At 40.0% G+C, this 23,507-nt stretch overlaps 1 protein-coding gene across 1 annotated transcript in view; it reads right to left on the minus strand.

Moving 5' to 3' along the window:
- Positions 1 to 244: 244 nt before the first annotated feature.
- ACSS1 (acyl-CoA synthetase short chain family member 1) overlaps positions 245 to 23,507 on the minus strand; it is a 52,393-nt gene continuing 29,130 nt past the window's right edge. The window contains exons 6-14 of the mRNA XM_060754538.2: positions 22,439 to 22,586; positions 19,870 to 20,007; positions 19,117 to 19,209; positions 9,912 to 10,024; positions 7,748 to 7,874; positions 5,739 to 5,866; positions 5,266 to 5,329; positions 3,447 to 3,565; positions 245 to 2,014 (exon numbers count right to left, since the gene is read on the minus strand). Coding sequence (XP_060610521.2) covers positions 1,838 to 2,014; positions 3,447 to 3,565; positions 5,266 to 5,329; positions 5,739 to 5,866; positions 7,748 to 7,874; positions 9,912 to 10,024; positions 19,117 to 19,209; positions 19,870 to 20,007; positions 22,439 to 22,586 — 1,107 coding nt within the window. The 3' untranslated portion in view covers positions 245 to 1,837. The remainder of the gene's footprint in view (positions 2,015 to 3,446; positions 3,566 to 5,265; positions 5,330 to 5,738; positions 5,867 to 7,747; positions 7,875 to 9,911; positions 10,025 to 19,116; positions 19,210 to 19,869; positions 20,008 to 22,438; positions 22,587 to 23,507) is intronic.

A 23,507-nucleotide genomic window follows, 5' to 3' on the forward strand; every position in this document is an offset into this window, starting at 1 on the left:
TGAATTACAAGCATTCAGGGTTTTTTTTTGGGGGGGGGACCTTTTCAGGGGGTGTTGAACCCTTAACCCCCCTCCCCCCAATCTCCCTCTGGCTATGGCCATCTGCTTCCCCCCCAAAAAAGCTATATTTATCTTTGAACACTGAGGAGAATGGCAGTGGAACTTGAGGATACTGTGGTTGCAAACTCTTGCTGCATAGCAAAAGTGATCAATTCCAAAAGAAAATAAAAGACAAGACAGTGTGGAAATGTTTTCACCATCATCAGAGGAGAAAAGGCAAGCTGCTCTGATGCGGATTTATTAATGCCCAAAATATATCCCTTCCAAGACTTGTTTTGAGACAGGGGGCAGTGATGCAGAACAATTAGCTTGGCCTTAGATTATTTACAGCAGTCTGTTGCATTCCCCTCCCATCAATCCTTCACCATTGGATCTGATCTTGCTTTGCCTGTGCTTGAAGCGCTCTCTCTCTCTCTCTCTCTCTCTCTGTGTGTGTGCAAGAGAGAGAACAACCCAGCATATTGTGGAAGTCCTTCCTGTTGAAAGATAACCCAGATGTGAGAGCTGAACAGTGTACCACCAGCAAGGTAAAACTCACAAAAACCTGCCCCCAAAACATGTGAAGGGATAAAATGAATATAAGGCACAATGTAGAGGTGGAGAAAAGTAGATAAAGTGTGCTTTCTTTCTTCTCCAACTACTTTTTGTAGAAAACAAACACATATTAGAAATTGCTAACCAGAGCAGCAGAATGTGCGCTATCAGGAGTGAGAAGCAAGACTGAGGCTTGGCTTATTTAAACTGCTCACCATTAAAGGGCATTTCTCAAAGCTATTTCCAGTTATTAGGATGAGTGGGAGGCACAGCCACCATTCCCTTCTAACTCCACTGATGGAAAAGGTACAGGCAAAGTTTTAAAAGATGTATTGTAGAAGGCTTTCATGGCTGGAATTACTGGGTTGTTGTAGTTTTTACAAACTGTATGGCCATGTTTTAGAAGCATTCTCTCCTGACATTTCGCCTGCATCTGTGGCAGGCATCCTCAGAGGCGAAACAGGAGAGAATGCTCTAGAACAAATTCCTGCCTGTGGAATTTGCTCCCCGGGGAAATAAGGTCATCGTCATCCCTCCTCACCTTTAGAAAAAAGGTTAAAACGTGGCTGTGGGACCAGGCCTTCGGGCAATCAGGTTAAAGGACAATTGATAAAGTTGACTATGGCATGGAAGAGGATTTGGATAAGTTAAGCGGAGTAATCATTAGTAGATGACTAGCTAAACAGCCACCAGAAGGGCAATAGCTAATCAGAATGTAAATATACTGTTTTAATCTTTATTTATTAATGTTCATGTTTAATTGTTATATTTGTTATTCTGTATTTTATGATGCAGCATTGAACTATTGCCAATTGGAAGCCGCCCTGAGTCCCCCCGGGGGTTGAGAAGGGCGGGGTAAAAATGTTTGAAATAAATTAAATAAAACAGAACATGGCCATACAGCCCAAAAACCTACAACCCAATTTCTAAGGCACAGACATGAAGACAAAGCTCATGCCTTCTCTTTAGTTTCCTCAGAGTATTATTTTAACAAAACCTTTTAAAAATGTTAGATAAAGCCTTTAAACTTTCAAGATGTAAATAATGTCTGAATTAGTTTCAAAGATAGGTAAGGCACAGTTGATATTATGCAGGCACAAGAGGCAAACTTGTGATGTACAATATTGTTCAGAAGGAAAAATCTTCTGATCCTTCCTTGAATTAAACAGAATATCCCCACACAGCGTGAGGGAGTTTGGCAATTCCTTTTGTCATTCTGGGAACTAACTTCCATAGCTTCCCATCAAAATTGAGGATGTTTAGCTTTGTAGTTCTTATATGCATCAACTATTTCTGTAATGACGGTGGGATCGTCCAATGTGGTGAGATCTCCCAGATCAGTAACGCTGCCTGACACTATTCGTCGGAGCAACCTTCTCATGATTTTCCCAGAACGTGTTTTGGGGAGTCGTTTCACCACCTGTTTGAAAAAGAAAAACAGTACACGTTTCACTGTAGTGAATAATTGCAAACATTATTATTACTTTAAATGAAATCAAAACTCATTCAGCCTTATGATACTAGTGAGGTTCAAGAAAATCTCCTTCGGAATGGAGTAACTGAACAAGTAATCTAACCCTAACCCATACTCTAAAATTAAGACAAAAGAATTTCCTGGAACATGTTTTGAACTACCGTATATACTCAAATATAAGCCGAGGCACCTAATTTTACCACAAAATACTGTGAAAATGTATTGACTTGAGTATAAACTGAGGATGGGAAATGCAGCAGCTACTGGTAAATTTCAAAATAAAAATAAATACCAATAAAATTTCATTAACTGAGGCATCAGTAGGTTAAATGTTTTTGAATACTTACATAAAACTGTACTTTAAGATAAGACTGTTCAACTCTAATTAAAAAAATATTATAATTTAAAAATTCTAATTCTAATAATAATAATAATAATAATAATAGAGTAAAATAATGTAAAAGTAATAATAACAATAATAGAGTAAAGTAATAAATGTAATAATATTTATTTATTTATTTATTTATGGTATTTGTATACCGTCCTTCTCAACCCCTGTAGGGGACTCAGGGCGGTTGACAGTGTTGGGAACAATTCAATGCCATTGATTTTTTTAAAAAAAATTATAAAACATCAAAATTGACTCTCTCCTGATAAAACATTATTAAACACATCACATGAAATAACATCACATCTCATACAAAGACATAGTCGTCGTCTGTAAACAGTCCTGGGTCACTGCACTTCAACTTTCACTTTAAATATTCCTATAATGATAGAGTAAAATAATAAATATAATAATAATATAGTAAATAATGTAAATGTCATAATAACAAGAATAAAGTAAAATAATAAATGTAATAATAAGAGTAAAATAATGTAAATGTAATAATAATAATAATAATAATAATATAAAAATAGAATAAAATAATAAATGTAATAAAATAATAATAATAATAATATACTAAAATAATAAATAACGTTGACTTGAGTATAAGCCGAGGGGGGCTTTTTCAGCCTTTAAAAAAACAGACTGAAAAACTCAGCTTATACTTGAGTATATACGGTATGCTTCTTTCCATATTAGGACTCCAAAACCTTTATCTTCTATCCCCAATTGCCAAAATAAAAAGCTGTACCATTGAACAATCCTTATTAGTCAATAATAAACCTCTCCAAATGCATTCCCTTGTTACCAATGACAAAGAAAGAAACAGATGTGCTATTTATCCAGTCAAGAGACATATATAATGTCCCTACTATATTCTGAGAGGTTCAGTTGCTCATTGCGCATTCCCTGTAGCTTGGAAAGAGTAACTGTATTAAGACAATGATTCTATGCTGCTTTAAAAGTTGACTATAATCCAGAAAGACTTACCAGAACATGATCAGGTACGGCATATTTGGCTATCTTTAAGGCAACTATTTCTCTTAACTCTTTGGTAACAACTTCTGGGTGTGCAGTTTCATCTTTTAGTACAATGAAAGCAAATGGAACTAGGAGAAAGAACAAAATGAATTTACTATATATATATTAAAAAGGTAAAGGTTTCCCCTGACATTAAGTCTAGTCTTGTCCGACTCTGGGGGGGGGGGGGGGTGCTCATCTCAATTTCTAAGTCCTGATTCTTGCAGCCCAGGAGCAAACCATCAGAACAAATGCCATTAAGGCATTGAAAAATCAGCTGATGACCCAAAATGCAGACTGTGCAAGGAAGATGATGAAGCCATGGACCATCTCCTCAGCTGCTGCAAGAAAATCATGCAAACGGACTACAAACAGAGGCACAACTCTGTGGCCCAAATGATTCATTGGAACTTATGTCACAAGTACCACCTGTCGGTTGTAAAGAACTGGTGGGATCACAAACCTGCAAAAGTAGTAAGAAATGAACATGCAAAAATACTGTGGGACTTTCGAATCCAGACTGACAAAAGTTTTGAAACACAATATGCGAGACATCACAATTGTAGAAAAGAAAAAAGTTTGGATTATTGATGTTGCCATTCCAGGTGACACTCGTATTGAGGAAAAACAACAGGAAAAACTCAGCCGTTATCAAGACCTCAAAATCGAACTGCAGAGACTCTGGCATAAACCAACCAGTACAGGTGGTCCCAGTGATCATCGGCACACTGGGCACCATGACAAAAGATCTCAGCTGGCACTTGGAAACAATCAACATTGACAAAATCACAATCTGTCAACTGCATAAGCCACCTTTCTTGGATCTGCGCACATCATTTGAAAATACATCACACAGCATGGGAAGTGTTCGACTTGCGATTTTGTGATACGAAACCCAGCAATATAGATCTCGTTTGATGTGACATATTGTGTTTTTGCATCAGTAAAATAATAATAATAAATAATAATCTTTATTTATATCCTGCTTTTCTCTTATGAAGGGACCCAAAGCAGCTTCCAACATATTAAATACAGTACGAAGCAAACAGCAATTAAAATACATATATAAACATATAAAACAGTAAAACAATCAATAAACATAAATATACCTAAATGTGGAGTCTTGTCAGATCATATCCTATTGAACCAGTAATACTGAGAATGAAACAATTTTTTTCTTCTTTAACCACATAGAATTGTAGTATCAGAAGAGACCTCATCGGCCATCCAGTCCAACCCTCTGCCAAGAAGCAGGAAAATTGCATTCAAAGCACCTCCGACAGATGGCCATCCAGCCTCTGTTTGAAAGCTTCCAATGAAGGAGCCTCTACCACACTCCGGGGCAGAGAGTTCCACTGCTGAACAGCTCTCATAGTCAGGAAGTTCCTCCTAATGTTCAGATGGAATCTCCTTTCTTGTAGTTTGAAGCCATTGTTCCATGTCCTAGTCTCCAGGGCAGCAGAAAACAAGCTTGCTCCCTCCTCCCTGTGACTTCCTCTCACATATTTATACATGGCTATCATATCTCCTCCCAGCTTTTCCTTCTTCAGGCTAAACATGCCCAGCTCTTTAAGCCGCTCTTCATAGGGCTTATTCTTCAGACCCTTGATCATTTTAGTTGCCCTCCTCTGGACACAATCCAGCTTGTCAATATCTCTCTTAAATTGTGGTGCCCAGAATTGGACACAATATTCCAGGTGTGGTCTAACATATTTCCATGTCTAGATTTTTAAAGGCAATGAATGGTTAAATATCTGAATAAGGACATTAACGTGTTTCATCCACTTACCTTCGCCTTTGATGTCATGAGGATAGCTAATCACAGCTGTTTCGGGTACGGCAGGATGTTCATCCTTTTAGAAGAAATGAATTTAAAAGCAAAATAAGCAAAGCATATCATTTAAATCATGTCATGACCTAATTTGTTTGCCCTGTGATTTCATAATGTTATCTGTTTTAATCATGAGTTTTTAGTAGGACAACTGTCAAGAAGCTTGTTCATACCCACTAAATATGTGAGCTGTCTCCATTGTAAGCATTTATCTGAGTTTACATTGATGGACAAATAATCAATTGAGGTAGTTAATCCTTAACAGCTCATTCACACATGCAAGTTATCTCTTCATGCCACAATGAGGACATAAATGAATGACCACAGGTTGAGCCAGCTCTCAAACCAAAATCTTATGCAATAATATTCCCTGGTAAATTGTTGTGTTCAGATCAGTTTCCAAGAGTGAATTTTTGATGCCCAGCAATTACCAAGGCGTCTTCGATCTCAGCCGTTCCAAGTCTGTGTCCACTGATGTTCATCACGTCATCCATTCGCCCTGTTATCTGGTAATAGCCTTCTTTGGTCCTGTAAGCACCGTCACCCGTGAAATAATAACCTACAGTGACAAAACAGCCGTAATGTCAGTAAATCCTAGTGCAAACATTTCTTAAGATCACTGTGCTCTTATAGATGACACTGCCAATTACTCCTGTGGGAAAAAAATCACAGTGTTTATATTGCAGGCATATTGTTATGAATCACTGATATTTATCACAGTGGAAAAAAGATGACTTCACACAGTACACATTTTATGATAATATACACACAACTAATGGAACTTATCCTGCAATACAATCACTCCTCTGTATTTGCAGATTTGATTATCCACAGATTTGATCAGCACAGTCTCTCTAGGTCCCCTGGAAGTTGCACAAGAGCAGTGGTTCTCAGCTTCCCTGATGCCGTGACCCCTTAATACAGTTCTTCATGTTTTGGTGACCCCCAACCATACAATTATTTTAGTTGCTAGTTCATAATTTTGTGTGTGTGTGTGTGTGTGTGTGTGTGTGTGTGAGGAATGACTTGAGAAACTGCAAGTCGTTTCTGGTGTGAGAGAATTAGCCATCTGCAAGGACGCTGCCAAGGGGACAACTGGATGTTTTGATGTTTTTACCATCCTTGTGGGAGGCTTCTCTCATGTCCCTGCATGGGGAGCTGGAGTTGACAGAGGGAACTCTTCCCGGATCCCTGGATCTGAACCACTGACATGTCAGTCAGAAGTCCTGCTGACACAAGGGCCTAACCCATTGCGCCACAGCTTCCTAAGATCTACAGAGATACTTGAAAAGCACCTCAGCAAGCAAGAGTCCAAAAGTGGCAGGTTAAAACCTGGAGCCTCGATCAGTGGCTTATACCAGGTGAAAAACTCTCTCCTGGGCACACAGAAGAGTGGGTGACCTGGAAGGCGCTGAACAGACTGTGCTCTGGCACCACGAGTAGCAGAGTTAAGCTTAAGAAATGGGGCTACAAAGTGGAGAATTTCCTGACTGTGAGAGCTGTTCAGCAGTGGAACTCTCTACCCCAAAGTGTGGCAGAGGCTCCTTCCATGGAGGCTTTCAACAGAGGCTGCATGGGGGTGCTTTGAACGCGATTGTCCTGCTTTTTGGCAGGGGGTTGAACTGGATGGCCCGCAAGGTCTCTTCCAACTCTGATTCTATGAGTCCACAACATGTGAGTGCAGAGAAGAGCAAGCCACAGACCACTTACTACAATGCAGTCTGAACCCTGCCACATGCACAATGGAGGATCTTCTCTAAGCGACACCAGAGGCAATAGAAGTGGCCAGCTTCTGGTCAAAGGAAATTCAGTACAATATCAAGTTTTTAACTTAGTTTGTGGTTTTTTATACATTATAACTGTATTCTCAATTCACTTCTGACATGATAAATAAATAAATTATGGATCGTATCAGTTCAAGATCTCAAATTGTTTCCAGGTCATCACTGATTTTACCTGATGCAACAGAAAATTATTATTTATTTATTATTTATTTACTTTATTTATATACCGCTTTTCTCAGCCCTCAGGCGACTCAAAGCAGTGAACAACATCGATACAAAACATCAAGAGACAAGTATAGGGCAATTAAAAACAACTGTAACATAAATCATTAAACATCAGTATAACAATTCTAACAGAACACTTGATTCTTTTGTTTATGTTTTGCAATCTTATTCCATTTTTCCACAAGCTCCTTTTCCTAGAATTCAATCTGATATTAAATAAACAGGCATTTTTCAGAATGTTTATTTGTCTTCTTATTGTCTTTATGTAATAAAACCTTGCTTTATAGGCATAACTAGTACTGAATACAGGGTTTAACATTTCGTAGAACAAAAACTCTATGTTGTTGTTGAAAGATGAAGAAAATAGCAGCAAATGATGCACAAGAATGTTATGCACCCATTACACCCGTGTTTCCTTTTATCATTCTTACCTGGGTAAGTTTTAAAATAAGCTTCTATGAATCTCTGGTGGTCTCCATAGATAGTGCGTGCCATGCCAGGCCAGGGCTGGGAAATGCACAGAGCGCCAGAAACATCATTGCCTTCTAATACATTTCCCTGAAGAGAAGGGGGCCAAGCAATAAGAAGACAGTTAGCAAGACAATTAAATCTACCGAAAACAGGAGCAAATGGCCTAACTATACATTACACTCAGCTCTGGAACTTTAGTACATGAGAAACATCAACCCAACACTACCAAGATTAAACTCAAGATTTAAAACTCTAATCAAATATTTACTTAAAGTTACTCATCAAATTTGGAGAAAAGGCAGAAATACTGTAAGTAAATATTCCTACTAATATAATAATACATTTTGAATGATTCCATATATATTTTAAAGTACTCCTACTGCTACTGCTACTTAATAAATAATATCTGAACAATGCCTTGAAGTAATATTACTTAATATTTTGTAAAAAAATTGTGTACAAATAATATCTATCACCAGCAAAAAAAAAAAAAAAACTCCTGCATTTGAGATTAATGTAAGGCCATATATCTATTTATTCATTTACAGTATTTTTATCCTGCCCTTCTCACCCCAAAGAGGATTCAGAGCAGCTTATAGAACACACATACGGCAAACATTCAATGCCAATTATAAAATTAGCAAGGACAGACAACACAAACAGAGGTAACTTTCTTTCCCATCTTGTTTCTGGCATTTTGGAGGCTGTGCTCGACTCCAGCCACAGGGGGGTGCTATCCTTCCATCTTCCAAGCCAAAGAGCTTTCCTCCGATTGATGTCCTTAAGGGCACCTTCATTACATTCCCACTAAAAGCAGTATCTATTTTATCTACTCGCATTTCTGCTTGACCTGCTAGGTGGGCAGATGAGCTGGGGCTAGCGGTGGGTGCTCACCCCAACCCAGACTCGAACTGCTGACCTACTGATCAGCCAGATTTTTCTGGAGCAGTGGTTTAGCCTGCTGTGACAAGCCCAGCCCATATTTATCTATCTTCCTTCCTATCTATTCAATCTACCTTCCTTCCTTTCTCTTTCATGGACTACAGGTTGAGAACTGCTGTTCTAGAGAATGTACAGGCCATTTACAGCCAGCATGTTGCAGTGCTTTGTGTTTTAGACTGACTCTGGAGACCAGAGGTCAAATTTGAGACAGTTTAAAAAGAGGTTTTTAACATCAAGGTAAGTGATTATGTTTTTGCATGTGTATAGTCTAGTATGTTTTGGCATTGAATGTTTGCCATTGGTATGTTGTGCTCTGCCTTGAGTCCCCTTCAGGGTAAGAAGGGCGAAATATAAATGTTTTAAATAAATAATAAATAAATAAATTCCCACTCAGCCACGGAAACCCACTGGGCGGCCTTGTTTTCTCAGTTTCAGAGAAAAGTGAACCCTCTCTGAAGAGCTCTTGCCAAAAAGACTGTATGATAAGTTTGCTTTGGGGTCACCAGAGACTTGAATGACTTGAACACACACAACACCAACTCCAAGCCATTTATCCAGTAGCTTCCTTCTCAAAGTAATCAAGTCTATTGTCTATTCTGACTGACATAATGCTTTTACTTATTCTAGCCAGTGGTCCGCAAGAACTAAAATATGGTTTGCGGCCTTACAATTACTACTCCATTCCAGCAAGAGCGATTGGTCTTGAGAAACCTTCTTACAGTGCCAAGGCTTATTAAATATGGTTTTCTGTGGGCAAGCAGATGGCGACTACTGGATGGCATATGTTCTATATCTGAAACTTGAGCTGATGTGATCTCTCCAATGCAATTTTCTGAATCAGCACCCCAAGTAACCAAACCGAATCTAAAGTTGACCAAAAACTGATTCGTAACCCTTCTGGTACTAATGTTGCAGAGTGGTCAAAGTGGTCCTTGGTCAAGTGGTCCCTGGTCAGAAAAAGGTTGGGAACCACTGTCCTAGCCCCTTTCCCTTTTTCTCTCCCAAACTCCCATGCAGCAATTACCATACGTGACAATCTTGGAAAAATATATCCAGGTTTTATTGGTTTAAAACATATTTTCAATGTTTTAGCGAGATTATTCAGTTGTAGCCTCAGTACCTGGCCTGAATATATCAAATCAACTTCTGCATAACTACTGTATTACTTCCCTACGTTTTCACCTTCTCATCCATCAGTACTGGGTTAATCCCATAGAATGGTCTCATTGCTATAGCGGGAATGATCTCAGCTTCTTTTTCTGAAGGCCGAGGTGCAATGCAAATCCCACCAGTTTCTGAAAGAACAATGGGGAAAGAAAGTCAGATGAAATTCATACATGTTCTGCTCTTCTTTAATGAAAAAAATGTAACAACATTTGACAAAACAAATTTGCCATCCATTATAATAGGAGGTGAACTGAACCATCTCCTCATTCCCTCAAAATAAACTGAACAGAATTGTAAATAATTCACATTAAAAGGAGATTTTTCATTAAGTCCTACTCATTTTCTCATATTTTTCCTTTAGCATCCCCAGGATGCATATAGTATACTGCATGCCTAGAATGGGCATATACCCAAATGATCAACTTTAAAGAGATGTTTATATACACAGAGGATTATTAGTATTGGTAAAAATTTACACGGATGCCCTGGAGACTAGGATGCAGAGCAATGGCTTCAATGGCTTGAATGTAAGATACTCCCTGACCAAATTTCATACAAATGACCCCAGAAGCACTTTATTTTATGGTTCGTGCAATTAATTCCTTCCTCAATCCGGATCTCCCTCCCCAATAATTTCCATTGGCCAATCTCCCAGTGTTTTTTTTTTTTAATTACATTTTTATCCTTAAATTTGGCCTTGCCCCATGTAATTCCTGTGTGTTTAATGTTCGATTTTATATTGCTGCCTCACTTATCATTTTGGTTTTGCATTTTATGTTTTTTGATTGTGTTATGCTTTGTGTTATATTGTGTTATGCTTTTGTGTAATATTGTGTTTACTGTATTGATGGGCGTTGCCTCATATAAGCCGCCCCGAGTCCCCCTGGAGGAGATGGAGCGGGGTATAAATAAAGTATAAATAAAGTATAAATAAAGTATTATTATTATAAATATTATTTATTTATTATTATAAATAAAGTATTATTATTATTATTATTATTATTATTCATATTCCAGGAAAGGAAATTCCACCTGAACATTAGGAAGAATTTCCTAACTGTGAGAGCCGTTCAGCAGTGGAACTCTGCCGCAGAGTGTGGTGGAGGCTCCTTCTTTGGAGGCTTTTAAAGAGAGGCTGGATGGGTTGTTGTTGATTTTTTCGGGCTATATGGCCATGTTCTAGAGCAGGGGTCCCCAAACTATGGCCCTCGGGCCGTATCTGACCCCCCAAGGGCATCTATCCGGCCCGCGGGCTGTGGAGAAGGGTGAGAGGCGGGCGAAGGGGGATGGAGGCCCGCTTTGCCCTCCGCCTTTGTGGGCCAGGCTTCTCCGGCCTTCGGGATGCAGCCTTGCCTGACCTTAAATCCAGTCATGTTTGACTCTGGGACTCTGCTGCTCATCTCCATTTCTAAGCCAAAGAGCTGGTGTTGTCCATAGACACCTCCAAGGTCATGTGGCCGGCATGACTGCATGGAGCGCTGTTACCTTCCTGCCGGAGTGGTATCTATTGATCTACTCACATTTGCATGTTTTCAAACTGCTAGGTTTATATTTATTCTAAACTGCTAATTTATATTTGTTAAAATAGTTCTTCATTTTATTGTATTATTTAAAGTGTTTTTTGCACTACAAATAAGATATGTGAGGTGTGCATAGGAATTCATTCATGGGTTTTTTTTTTTCAAATAATAATCTGGCCCTCCAACAGTTTGAGGGACTGTGACCCGGCCCTCAGTTCAAAAAGTTTGGGGATCCCTGTTCTAGAGGCATTTTCTCCTGACATTTCACCTGCATCTATTGCAAGCATCCTCAGAGGTAGTGAGGTCCTCTGAGGCTGGATGTCCATCTGTTGGAGGTGCTTTGAACGAGATTGTTCTGCTTCTTGGCAGGGGGTTGGACTGGATGGCCCACGGGGTCTCTTCCAACTCTATGATTCTATGATTCCTAGCTAACATATTAGGACCATGCACTACTGGACCCACCAGGCAACACCTTCTCCTTGTCCTTCCCTATTGTTGGCTGTATGCTTCATACTAGACTAATTTGGGGTCAGATTCTGAACATCTTCCAGGGACATTAGCTCCCACATAAAAATACCTATGTGCTCCTAGTTCTGTTTTCTACCTTCTGCGTCCAACCCATGAGCTGGGTAGCTACCTAGAGAATTATATTCAACCCAATTTTATGTACTTAGCAAGTGATTTCGACAGCAACGATAGAAGTGTAAGGACATTATGGAATGTGCTTCCTTCTGCTGTTTTCACAGCACTTCAAATGGTTTGCCGAAAAGCGGTTTATGAGACTAAAATGCTATTATTGTATAGGATTAGATTCTCCCACCCCATTACGGGCATTCTGCGATTATTTTCAATTCAGGATTGAGCCTCTTAATCATTCTTCCCTCATTTCTATCAGGATAAATGTTAAATCAGATCAGAGATTTCAACCTTAATCAGATCTTTTATAGCCTAACACTAGCAAATACACAAAAAGAAGCAACAGTAATAAAATCAAAGAAATTTTAGGCCTTGCGTTAATAAAAGCCGCACTCCACCGTTGGCATAAATATATGCAGTTCCCCTGATACCCAGCAATTTACACCAAATGAAGATCTGCTGCTCAAAGTCTATTATTTATTAGTACTCTTATCTCGGGATTTTGCTTCTTGCTTGCCCTCTGAAGGCTGGAGAAGGAGAGAGAAGAGCTGCCCTACTTGGCACAAAACAGCAATCCTCCATCTTTTTTCATTTATAGAGATCAAGGCTCAAACAGGGCTTATACGCTAATGGGAAAGTTATTTGGGAAGCCTAAAAGGTAATGGATGGCTCTGTGCCCTAATTACAAATCACTCAAAATATCTTAAAGCCATTGTTACCGCTTACAGTGTATACAGTACTTTTAAGGCATTAACCTCTTTATCTTGTTTGTCCTTATCTAAGTCGAGGAAAGGAGAAGAATATTCCTTCGCAGGACAAGAAACAGTGAGATACCTCATTTGACATTACAGTAGTGCCTTGACTTAAGAGTTTAATTCGTTCCATGACTGAGCTCTTAACTCAAATGCTCTTATCTCAAGGCAAATCACCCATTGTTTATTTATTTATCATGTCAGAAGCAAATTGAGAATACAGTTATAATGTACTAGCCGTCCCCTGCCATGTGTTGCTGTGGCCCAGTCTGTTGATCTGGAAAATAAAGTAATGAGAAAGTGTTGGTTTCCAATATAGGTAATTTCTTTCTGCTTGTGGGTAAGCAGTATTTCTTGTTGTTTCTTTGTCAGTGTTTATGTGGAGAGTGTCTGGATTGCCTACTCTGGAATATGCAACATATCAAAGTCCTTCTTTAGGGGTCCCTTTCAAATCTATGATACTATCTCTCTCTCTCTCTGTGAATCATATCTATCTATATTTATGACTGGATAGCTCTTTGTCAGAAGGGCTGTGATTACATTTTCTTGCTCTGGTGAAGAGAGTTGGATTGGATGGCCTTAAGTATTTTCTGTTGGTCATGGGGGTTCTGTGTGGGAAATTTGCTCCAGTTCTGTCATTTGTGGGTTCAGAATGCTCTTTGATTGCAGGTGAACTATAAATCCCAGTAACTACAAATCCAAAATGTCAAGGTCTATTTTCCCCAAACTCCATCTGTGTTCATATTTGGGCATTTTGAGTATCAGTGCCAAGTTTGGTCCAGATCCATCATTGTCTGAGTCCACAGTGCTCTCTGGATGTTGGTGAACTACAACTCCCAAACTCAAGGTCAATGCCCACCAAACTCTTCTAATGTTTTCTGTTGGTCATGGGAGTTCTGTGTGCCATGTTTGGTTCAATGCCATAATTGGGGGAGTTCAGAATGCTCTTTGATTGTAGGTGAACTATAAGTCCCAGCAACTACAACTCTCAAACGACAAAATCAATTTTTTTGAGTGAAGGACATACATTGGTTTGTTAGGTGTATGCTGTCCAAATTTGGTGTCAATTGGCCCACTGGTTTTTGAGTTCTGTTAATCCCACAAACGAACATTACATTTTTATTTATATAGATTTAAAAACACAAACAAAGTTTAAAAAACCTGGCATTATGCTAAATGCCCTTTGATCAGAAGCTGGCCACTTTGAGTGCCTCTAGTGTTGCTGTGAGAAGGTCCCCCGTTATGCAGGTGGAAAAGTTCAGGTTGCACTGGAGTAGGTGGTCTGTGGTTTGCTCTTCTCCACATTCACATGTCACAGACTCCACTTTGTAGCCTCATTTCTTAAGGTTAGCTCTGCATCTCATGGTGCCAGAGAACAGTCTGTTCAGCATTTTCCAAGTCGCCCAGTCTTCTGTATGCCCAGGAGGGAGTTTCTCATCTCGTTTTAGACTGCCACTTTTGGACTCTCGCTTGCTGAGGTGTTCTTGAGAGCATCTCTCTAGATCTTAGGAAGCTTATTCCTTGATTTAAGGCATTGGCATGCTGGCTGATATCCAAGCTAAGGATGGGCTGGAGATGTCACTTCCTTGGTCCTTTCATTATTGGCTGCTACTTCCCAGTGGATATCAGGTGGTGCAATGCTGGCTAAACAACATAATTTCTCCAATGGCGTAGGGTAGGCATTCTCAAATTGTGGCCCTCCAGCTGTTTGGGCCTTCACCTCCCAGAATTCCTGACAATTGAAGAAGCTTGTTAGGGCTTCTGAGAGTTGGAGGCCCAAACAGCTGGAGGGCCACAGTTTGAGGATGTCAGGCGTAAGACGTAGACATCCTGTGATAATGTGGCATGTCTCATTAAGAGCCACATCTACTGTTTTAATATGGTGAGATGTGTTCCACACTGGGCATATGTATTAAGCAGCAGAGTAGCAAGCACAAGGGCAGATGTCTTCATTGTATCTGGTTGTGATCCCCAGGCTGTGCCAGTCAGTTTTTGTATGACATTGTTTCTAGCACCCACTTTTTGCTGGATATTCAAGTAGTGCCTCTTATAAATCAGAGCAGGGTCCAGAGTGACTCCCAACATTTTCCCATTGAAATGGTATTGCTCCGTTCCGGCTCCCCGAAACCCCTTCAATTTTTTGTTACATGTTTTGAAATAGGAAAATGTACTTTATAAATAACAAATAATGTATAGAAGCACATTCAAATGGAAAAATAAAAAGAAGGATCAACTTTAAAATGGGAAAAGCACAAAGTTGTGGCAAAGAAGCAAAATGTGTGCTGGTCAGTGTTACAGCAAGGCAAAACCTGGACACTCCACATGGAACAATAAAAAAGAAAGCTCAACTTTAAAAGCACAAAGTTGTGGCAAGGAAGCACAAAGCACAAAGCAAGGAGGCAGAAGCATCATTTTCTTCATACTGTACCCATTCCAGACTCCCTCCCTTTCTTGCTCCCTCTCTCTCTCTTCATGAAGCCAAACATACCAGGAATAGTGGGTTGTAGGTTTTTTCGGGCTATATGGCCATGTTCTAGAGGCATTCTTTTCTGATGTTTCGCCTGCATCTATGGCAAGCATCTTCAGAGGTAGTGAGGAATAAAAACCACACAAAATCAACTAACCCAAAGTTCTGCAAAGCGGACAAGAGCAAAGTGGACAGCAATCTCCCAAAGTGGACAAGAGCATGATGCATGGAGGCTGCTCCCTTGAAGCCCTAAACCCTGTACTCTTGTGCTAGTGCTTCCTCTGGTGCTAGCTCTTAACTCAAAATGCTGCTCATATCTCAAAGCAAAACCAGACATAAGTGGTAGCTCTTAACTCAAAGCGCTCTTAAGTCAGGATGCTCTTAAGTCACATTTCTACTACATTCCTTACGGATATGGGGATCTTACTGTATTACATTAGAGAGTGCCTTTTTCTTCAAATTTTATTTCATAGAATCATAGAATCAAAGAGTTGGAAGAGACCTCATAGGCCATCCAGTCCAACCCCCTGCCAAGAAGCAGGAATATTGCATTCAAATCACCCCTGACAAATGGCCATCCAGCCTCTGCTTAAAAGCTTCCAAAGAAGCAGCCTCCACCACACTCCGGGGCAGAGAGTTCCACTGCTGAACGGCTCTCACAGTCAGGAAGTTCTTCCTAATGTTCAGATGAAATCTCCTCTATTGTAGTTTGAAGCCATTGTTCCGCGTCCTAGTCTCCAAGGAAGCAGAAAACAAGCTTGCTCCCTCCTCCCTGTGGCTTCCTCTCACATATTTATACATGGCTATCATATCTCCTCTCAGCCTTCTCTTCTTCAGGCTAAACATGCCCAGCTCCCCAAGCCGCTCCTCATAGGGCTTGTTCTCCAGACCCTTGATCATTTTAGTCGCCCTCCTCTGGACACATTCCAGCTTGTCAATATCTCTCTTGAATTGTGGTGCCTAGAATTGGACACCATATTCCAGATGTGGTCTAACCAAAGCAGAATTGAGGGGTAGCATTACTTCCTTAGATCTAGACACTATGCTCCTATTGATGCAGGCCAAAATCCCATTTGAAGGAGTAAGTTTAACTGTAACATCGAATCTGGAAGTTATGCTGCCACACAGAGCCTATCACACTTTCCAAATATAACAACAGTTAAGATTTGGCCTCTGAGCTCTCTGTTAGTCTGTCTACCTTGCTGCTCCCCCTCATTGCACCCCACTGATATACTCTCTCTCTCTCTCTCTCATAATCTCCTTCTCACTTATCCACTCACCCCAATGCTTTCAAATGGATTTGGAAAGCCTGATTTGCTAATCTTTATGCTTGTTCAAGTTGATTATCTTGTGGCACACTGCTGCTTCAGACAGCAATGTTCCCGAGAGGATAAACAGCAATTAAGGGGCTATTTTTAAATTGATTAGGAGTTGTGCAATCGAAAATCAACACGCATTATGTATCTTCAAAAACACCATGAATTATTGTCATAACTACGCTTTATATCCAAAGGAAACAATAAATCCCACAAAAATGTGTGGATTTACATTGAATACACTACGTAATCAGCTTTTGAGACATTATGGTTTTCCACCAGCCGTCATTATTGGGGGAGGGGGGGGGATCCTTCTACTTCAAATAATTAGTTTATAAGTCTGGGTGGACCAATATTATAATTTTAGAAATTGAATTTGAAGCAAAAGATTACAACGTAAACAGGGTTTCTTGGAAAATAAACTCTGTAGTGGCTTTCATGCCTGAAGAGTGTTATTTCAGGGAAAAGCCAAAATATTTCCTTCCTAAAATGATGGATGCTTCCACTGCTGTGTTAAATAGTGTTGGAATGCTTTCAACATAAGCATTGTTACAGCAATTGTATACCCCCGCTTCAATCAAAAAGGGTTTTCCACTTACACAGACAATCTCCTACCTCCTATCGCTCCCACTACACATTGGAGACCTTTCCTCCAATGACATTGCAGGTTATGGCGAGTGCCATGAACATGTCCAATGTCCTCCACAAATACCAGACTGCCCACCACCCAAGTAAAGGCTTTCATACAGGGACAATTTCATCCTAGATTTTATGTGTTTCCTCCACCACAGGCATCCCAGTGTTTCTTACTCTCTCCACTGGTATGGAATTTGCATGACCCCGCCCACTGCCTCTCCCATAACCCTTTCCTATTCTTTTCTATGACACACAGCAAACAGAGGAATTGATTAGCAACTGAACATACTAGAGAGGTTTGGGGAGAATTCAACATGATTTGTAGGAGTTGTAGGTACTGAGATGTATTATTTATTTATTTATTTACTATATTTGTATACCGCTCTTCTCAGCCCTCGGGCGACTCAGAGCGGTTCACAATAGCAAAATTCAATGCTTAAAACATCATAAAACAGTTAAAAACCATTAAAACAATAGCATTATAACACTAAATTAAACATCATATAACATCTCATATCGTCTCATAGTTAAAATCAAGATCCAGTCTCATCATCCAATTGTTCCATATTTCTATATTCGTGACACTGCCTATTCAAATGCCTGCTCGAACAACCAGGTCTTCACTTTCCTCCGAAATGCTAACAGGGAAGGGGCCATTCTAATTTCTGTAGGAAGGGCATTCCACAGCTGAGGGGCCACCACTGAGAAGGCCCTGTCCCCGCCAAACATACTTGTGATGCAGGCGGGACCGAGAGCAGGGCCTCCCCAGACGATCTTAATGTTGTAGCTGTATGGTTCACCTGCAATCCAAGAGAACTTTGAACTCCTCCAACCAGAGTCCTGGAACTAACTTGGTACACAGAACCCCCATACATATATATATATATACATATATATGGTCTTTGGAGGGATTTGTAGAAGTTGTAGTTCACCTTAAGGAGAATTCATATTTATAGGAGTTGTCGGTACTGGAATGTATGGTTCACCTACAATCCAAGAGTACTCTGAACTCTACCAATGATGGACCTGGACCTAACTTGACACACAGAACTCCCATGAGCAACAAACAAAAACACTGGAGGTCTTTGGAGGGATTTATAGGAGCTGTAGTTCACCTACATCCAGAGCACACTGTGAACCCAAACAACAATGGATCTGGACCAAACTAGGCGTAAATTTGAATATTGGTGGGTTTTACGGAGAATTGTTTGGACATTTTGGAGTTGCCAGCACTGGGATTGATAGTTCACCTGCAATCAATGTACACTCTGAACTCCATCAAAGATGGAATTGGATCAAACTTGGCACACAGAGCCCCCATGATCAGCAAAAAAGAAAACAAAACACTGGAGGTCTTTGGGGAAAATTCATCTTGATTCGGGGGAGTTGTAGTTCACCTACACCCAGAGAGCACTGTGAGCCCAATGGATCTGGACCAACCTTGGCACACATGCCTGATATGCTGAAATTTGATTACTGGTTGGTTTTGGGGGGTACTGACCTTCCATTCTGGGAGTTGTAGTTCACCCACCACCAGAGAAACTGTGATCTCCACCAATGATGGACCTGGACCAAACTTAGCACACGGAATCCCCATGACTAGCTCAACCTACTGAAGAGGTTTGAGGGGACTGACTTATCATAGTGGGAGTTATAGTTTACCCTACAGCCAGAGAGCACATTGAACCCCACCGATGATGCATCTAACGCAAAAAATTGTGTACTTGTCTTGAGTGACTGCTCTCTCTGGAAAATCAACTCATGTAACATGTCCAATATCATTAGCAAATGTGATTATTATAATCAAGTTGTCGCTTAAGCAGATAAGCCAGACAACACAAAGCACCCTGCTTTGCTTTTTTTTTGAACATATATTCACTGCCATTATTTTACCTGTTTGCCACCATGTGTCCACAACTGTACACCTTCGATCTCCTACCACATCGTAGAACCACTGCCATGCTTCATTGTTTATTGGTTCTCCCACTAAAATACAAAACATTTTTTAAAAAAACTATGATTTCAGAACAAAGAGCTGCAAAGATTAACTGCCAAAAGGGATTGTGTAGCTATTATGTCTGTAGCCTGGTCAGATTCTGAGTGCTCGGAAGATGAGGAAAGGGTTCTTTGCGTCCTCTTGAACTATTTTGCCAGATTTAGGAGTAGGGTTCCATAGATTACTTTTGCAGTTAGGGAAAGGCTAGAGAGGGCAGAGCTAAAACTTTGATGACACCGAAAAATATACCAGAGAGAATTTGGGCCATTTTTACACAAGAACCTGAAAGACTACAAATCTCACCCCTAGGCTTAGATCAGTGGTTCTCAACCTGTGGGTCCCCAGGTGTTTTGGCCTACAATTCCCAGAAATCCCAGCCAGTTTAGCAGCTGTTAGGATTGCTGGGTGTTGAAAGCCAAAACATCTGGAGACCCACAGGTTGAGAACCACTAATCGAAACCACTGGCTTAGAGGGAAGCTTAGGAAAGGTTTCAAGTTAAACTTTTTCCCCCTCTAACCACCACCAAATCTTTGGAATGAATGCAGACCTATGGAAATTCAGCATCCAGAAAAAATAAACTTAACTAGGGACTTCAAACTGTAATATTTATTATTTATTTATTAATATAGCTTCAGTTGTCCAGCCTCACCTGATCCAAGGGTAGTTAAAGAGGATCTGTCATATTTCTTCACATATTCATCTCCATACTTCAGCAGCAAACGCAATGCAGTGGGAGCACAATAAAACTGATTTATTTTTAATCTTTGCACAGTTTCCCAATAGCGACCTGCAAAAATCCAAAGTTATTTTAAGCTAGTGGTGTAATCTCAATAAAACACAACAAACTATTCACCTTTCTAGCTCAATGACAACAGAAAAGTAGTAATAGCTAGATAGCAGGGGTGACCACAAATGTATTCCCTTCTTCCCTATCTATACTAACCCTTTTATTATGGTATTAAGACTGTTATGGTTGTTTTGTATTTCTTGTCCCCTTTCACTTTTCCTCTAGCAGTTTATTATAATATTATAAATATTATATGTATATACAATATATTACATTACATTATATTATTACCATAGCACAGGAGATAAGGTGTAACTGTCTTCTGACCCCCTCTCTCTTCATTCTGGCCCAGAGCAATTAGCTCTGGCACAAACAGTAAGTTATGCATCTCTCTTTATAAAGATACAAAAAATTATCTAGAGTCCTAAGATGCACAACTTACTGTTTGTGCCAGAGCTAATTGCTCTGGGCCAGAATGAAGAGAGAGGGGGTCAGAAGACAGTTACACCTTATCTCCTGTGCTATGGTAATAATATAATGTAATGTAATATATTGTATATACATATAATATTTATAATATTATAATATCATGCAATATAATACTAATTTGTTCATTCGTTCAGTCGTCTCCGACTCTTCGTGACCTCGTGGACCAGCCCACGCCAGAGCTCCCTGTCGGCCGTCACCACCCCCAGCTCCTTCAAGGTCAGTCCAGTCACTTCAAGGATGCCATCCATCCATCTTGCCCTAGGTCGGCCCCTCTTCCTTTTGCCTTCCACTTTCCCCAGCATAATTGTCTTCTCTAGGCTTTGCTGTCTCCTCATGATGTGGCCAAAGTACTTCAACTTTGTCTCTAGTATCCTTCCTTCCAGTGAGCAGCCGGGCTTTATTTCCTGGAGGATGGACTGGTTGGATCTTCTCGCAGTCCAAGGCACTCTCAGCACTTTCCTCCAGCACCACAGCTCAAAAGCATCGATCTTCCTTCGCTCAGCCTTCCCTATGGTCCAGCTCTCACATCCGTAGGTTACTACAGGGAATACCATGGCTTGGACTAAATGGACCAGTATAATACTAATACTAATAATAATATAATAATATATTTATATTACATGTAATATTACTAATAATATTATGATATAACAGAATAGTACAATATAGTAATATTTAATACTGATATTGTACTATGCTAATAATATAATATATTGTATGTATGTGTGTGTATCTATCTATCTATCTATCTATCTATCTATCTATTTATCTATCTTGTAAGCCGCTCTGAGTCCCCTTTGGGGTGAGAAGGGCAGCATAGAAATGTCATAAATAAATAAATAAATAAGATAAAGGTTTCCCCTTGACATTAAGTCTAGTTGTGTCCTATTCTGGGGGGTGGTACTCATCTCAATTTCTAAGCCGAAGAGCTGGCGTTATCTGTAGATACCTCCAAGGTCATGCTGCTGGCATGACTGCATGGAGCACCGTTACCTTCCCGCCGGATTGGTACATATTGCTCTACTCACATTTACATGTTTTTGAACTATTAGGTTGTCAGGAGCTGGAGCTAACAATGGGAGCTCACCCCACTCCCTGGATTCAAACAGTCAGCAAGTTCAGCAGCTCAGCAGTTTAGCCCACTTCGCCATTGGGGGCTCCAATAATAAATAACAATTTTCTCATTAATAAAGTCTAAATTGATATTTGGCACTTCATTTGCATTCTATAAATAGTGGTAAAACAGTAGCTGCATAGCAGGTAGCCATAGGCAATTCAGCCTCAAAAAATAAGACCAAACTTCAGTTAAAACTTGGTCTTTTTATTAAACCCTACAGACTTCCAGGTTTTTTGCATAACACAGTTATAGCACTATGATTTCTCTATAATTGCCATGACAATATCCTGTGGCATTATTCTAGGATATGCAGTTTTAAGTTAAGGGAGGAGTATTTAGGGTTTAGGGTCCTTTATGATTTTCATCATTACCAGTTTGAAGTCTTTAAATTACTCAGTCATTTGATATAGTCTCAGAACGTTTAAATAATTGTTCTTGTTTTACACTGTTATTGCAAGCCAGACATACTGCTTATGTTATGGGATGGGATACAAAATATACAATCCTCTTTTAAATAAACACATGAAAGTATTATTTATATCCAGCACTTAGTATTAACTTGTTTTTTCTATTCTTTCCAGAGAATATTTTAGCCTAAGGAATATCCTGACATAAAAACAGAGTTTAAGGAAGAGCTTTTGTAGATCAGGATACACACACAACCCACACACACACACCATCCCCTTCCTTATTTGCAGGACTGACTTGGCTCTCTGGGCTTCCAGAAAGAATTTGAAATCTTTTACAAGCAAAAGTCCTTCATGAATACATTGCAGCTGCTCCCTACACCCAATAGTATGTTTACATATTAGATTTGCAAGTTACCTGGATCAGGATAAACAGGAGTGCCTTCAAACAGAACTGTGGTGCATCCATTGCAGAGTGGCCCATACACCACATAACTGTGTCCTGTGATCCAACCGATATCAGCTACACAACCAAAAATATCGTCTTGCTTGACGTCAAATACATGCTGTAAAAGAACAGTACAGAGAGGCAGGGTAATTTTACACAGTTCCTTTCTGAGGGATTTTATCACCATGAGATAGTAACAGTTCCTTGTATGATGTGGTGAAGACAAGACAAAACCTCATATTTTCCATTTCAAGGTCTCCAATTCATGGTTTCACATGAGGTATGTGAAAAACCCAGGTTAAACCCCTGAGCTGTTGAACTTGCTGACCAAAAGGTTGGCAGTTTGAATCCGGGGAGTGGGGTGAGCTCCTGCAGTTAGGCCCAGTTTCTGCCAACCTAGCAGTTCAAAAACATGCAAATGTGAGTAGATCAATAGGTACTGCTCGGCGGGAAGGTAAGGAAGTTCCATGCAGTTATGCCGGTCACATGACCTTGGAGGTGTCTATGGACATGGCTGCATGGGTGCCTTTTGTCTTTCTGCCGAGGCAGTACCTATTAATCTACTCACATTACATGTTTTAGACCTGGTAGGTTGGCAGGAGCTTTGGCTGACAGCCGGAAGCTCACCCTGAACCGCCGCTTTGAACTGACAACCTTACGATCAGCAAGTTTTCTGTAGCTAGCGATTTAATCCACTGCAAACATATACAGTAGCACTGAGCTGGCTTGGATGTCACAACAATGACAGCTTATTATAATAGTATGATCTACAGTGAGTTTTGAGTCTACATACTCATATTTCCCACCTCTTCTCTAAGGGCCCTTCCAGACAGATCCTATATTCCAGGATCTGAACCCAGATTTTCTGTTTATACCAGATTATCTGCAGGTGTGAACTCATATAATCCAGTTTAAAGCAAAAAACCTGGGATCAGATTCTGGGATATAGGGCCTGTATGGAAGCGCCCTAACACAATTCCATGGAGACTTGCTTTTGTTTTTTGATTAACCACAAATAAATGTTTTGGTCAAACTGACA

The sequence above is a fragment of the Anolis sagrei genome, chromosome 1, assembly GCF_037176765.1.
Source record: "Anolis sagrei isolate rAnoSag1 chromosome 1, rAnoSag1.mat, whole genome shotgun sequence".
Classification (NCBI taxonomy): domain Eukaryota; kingdom Metazoa; phylum Chordata; class Lepidosauria; order Squamata; family Dactyloidae; genus Anolis; species Anolis sagrei.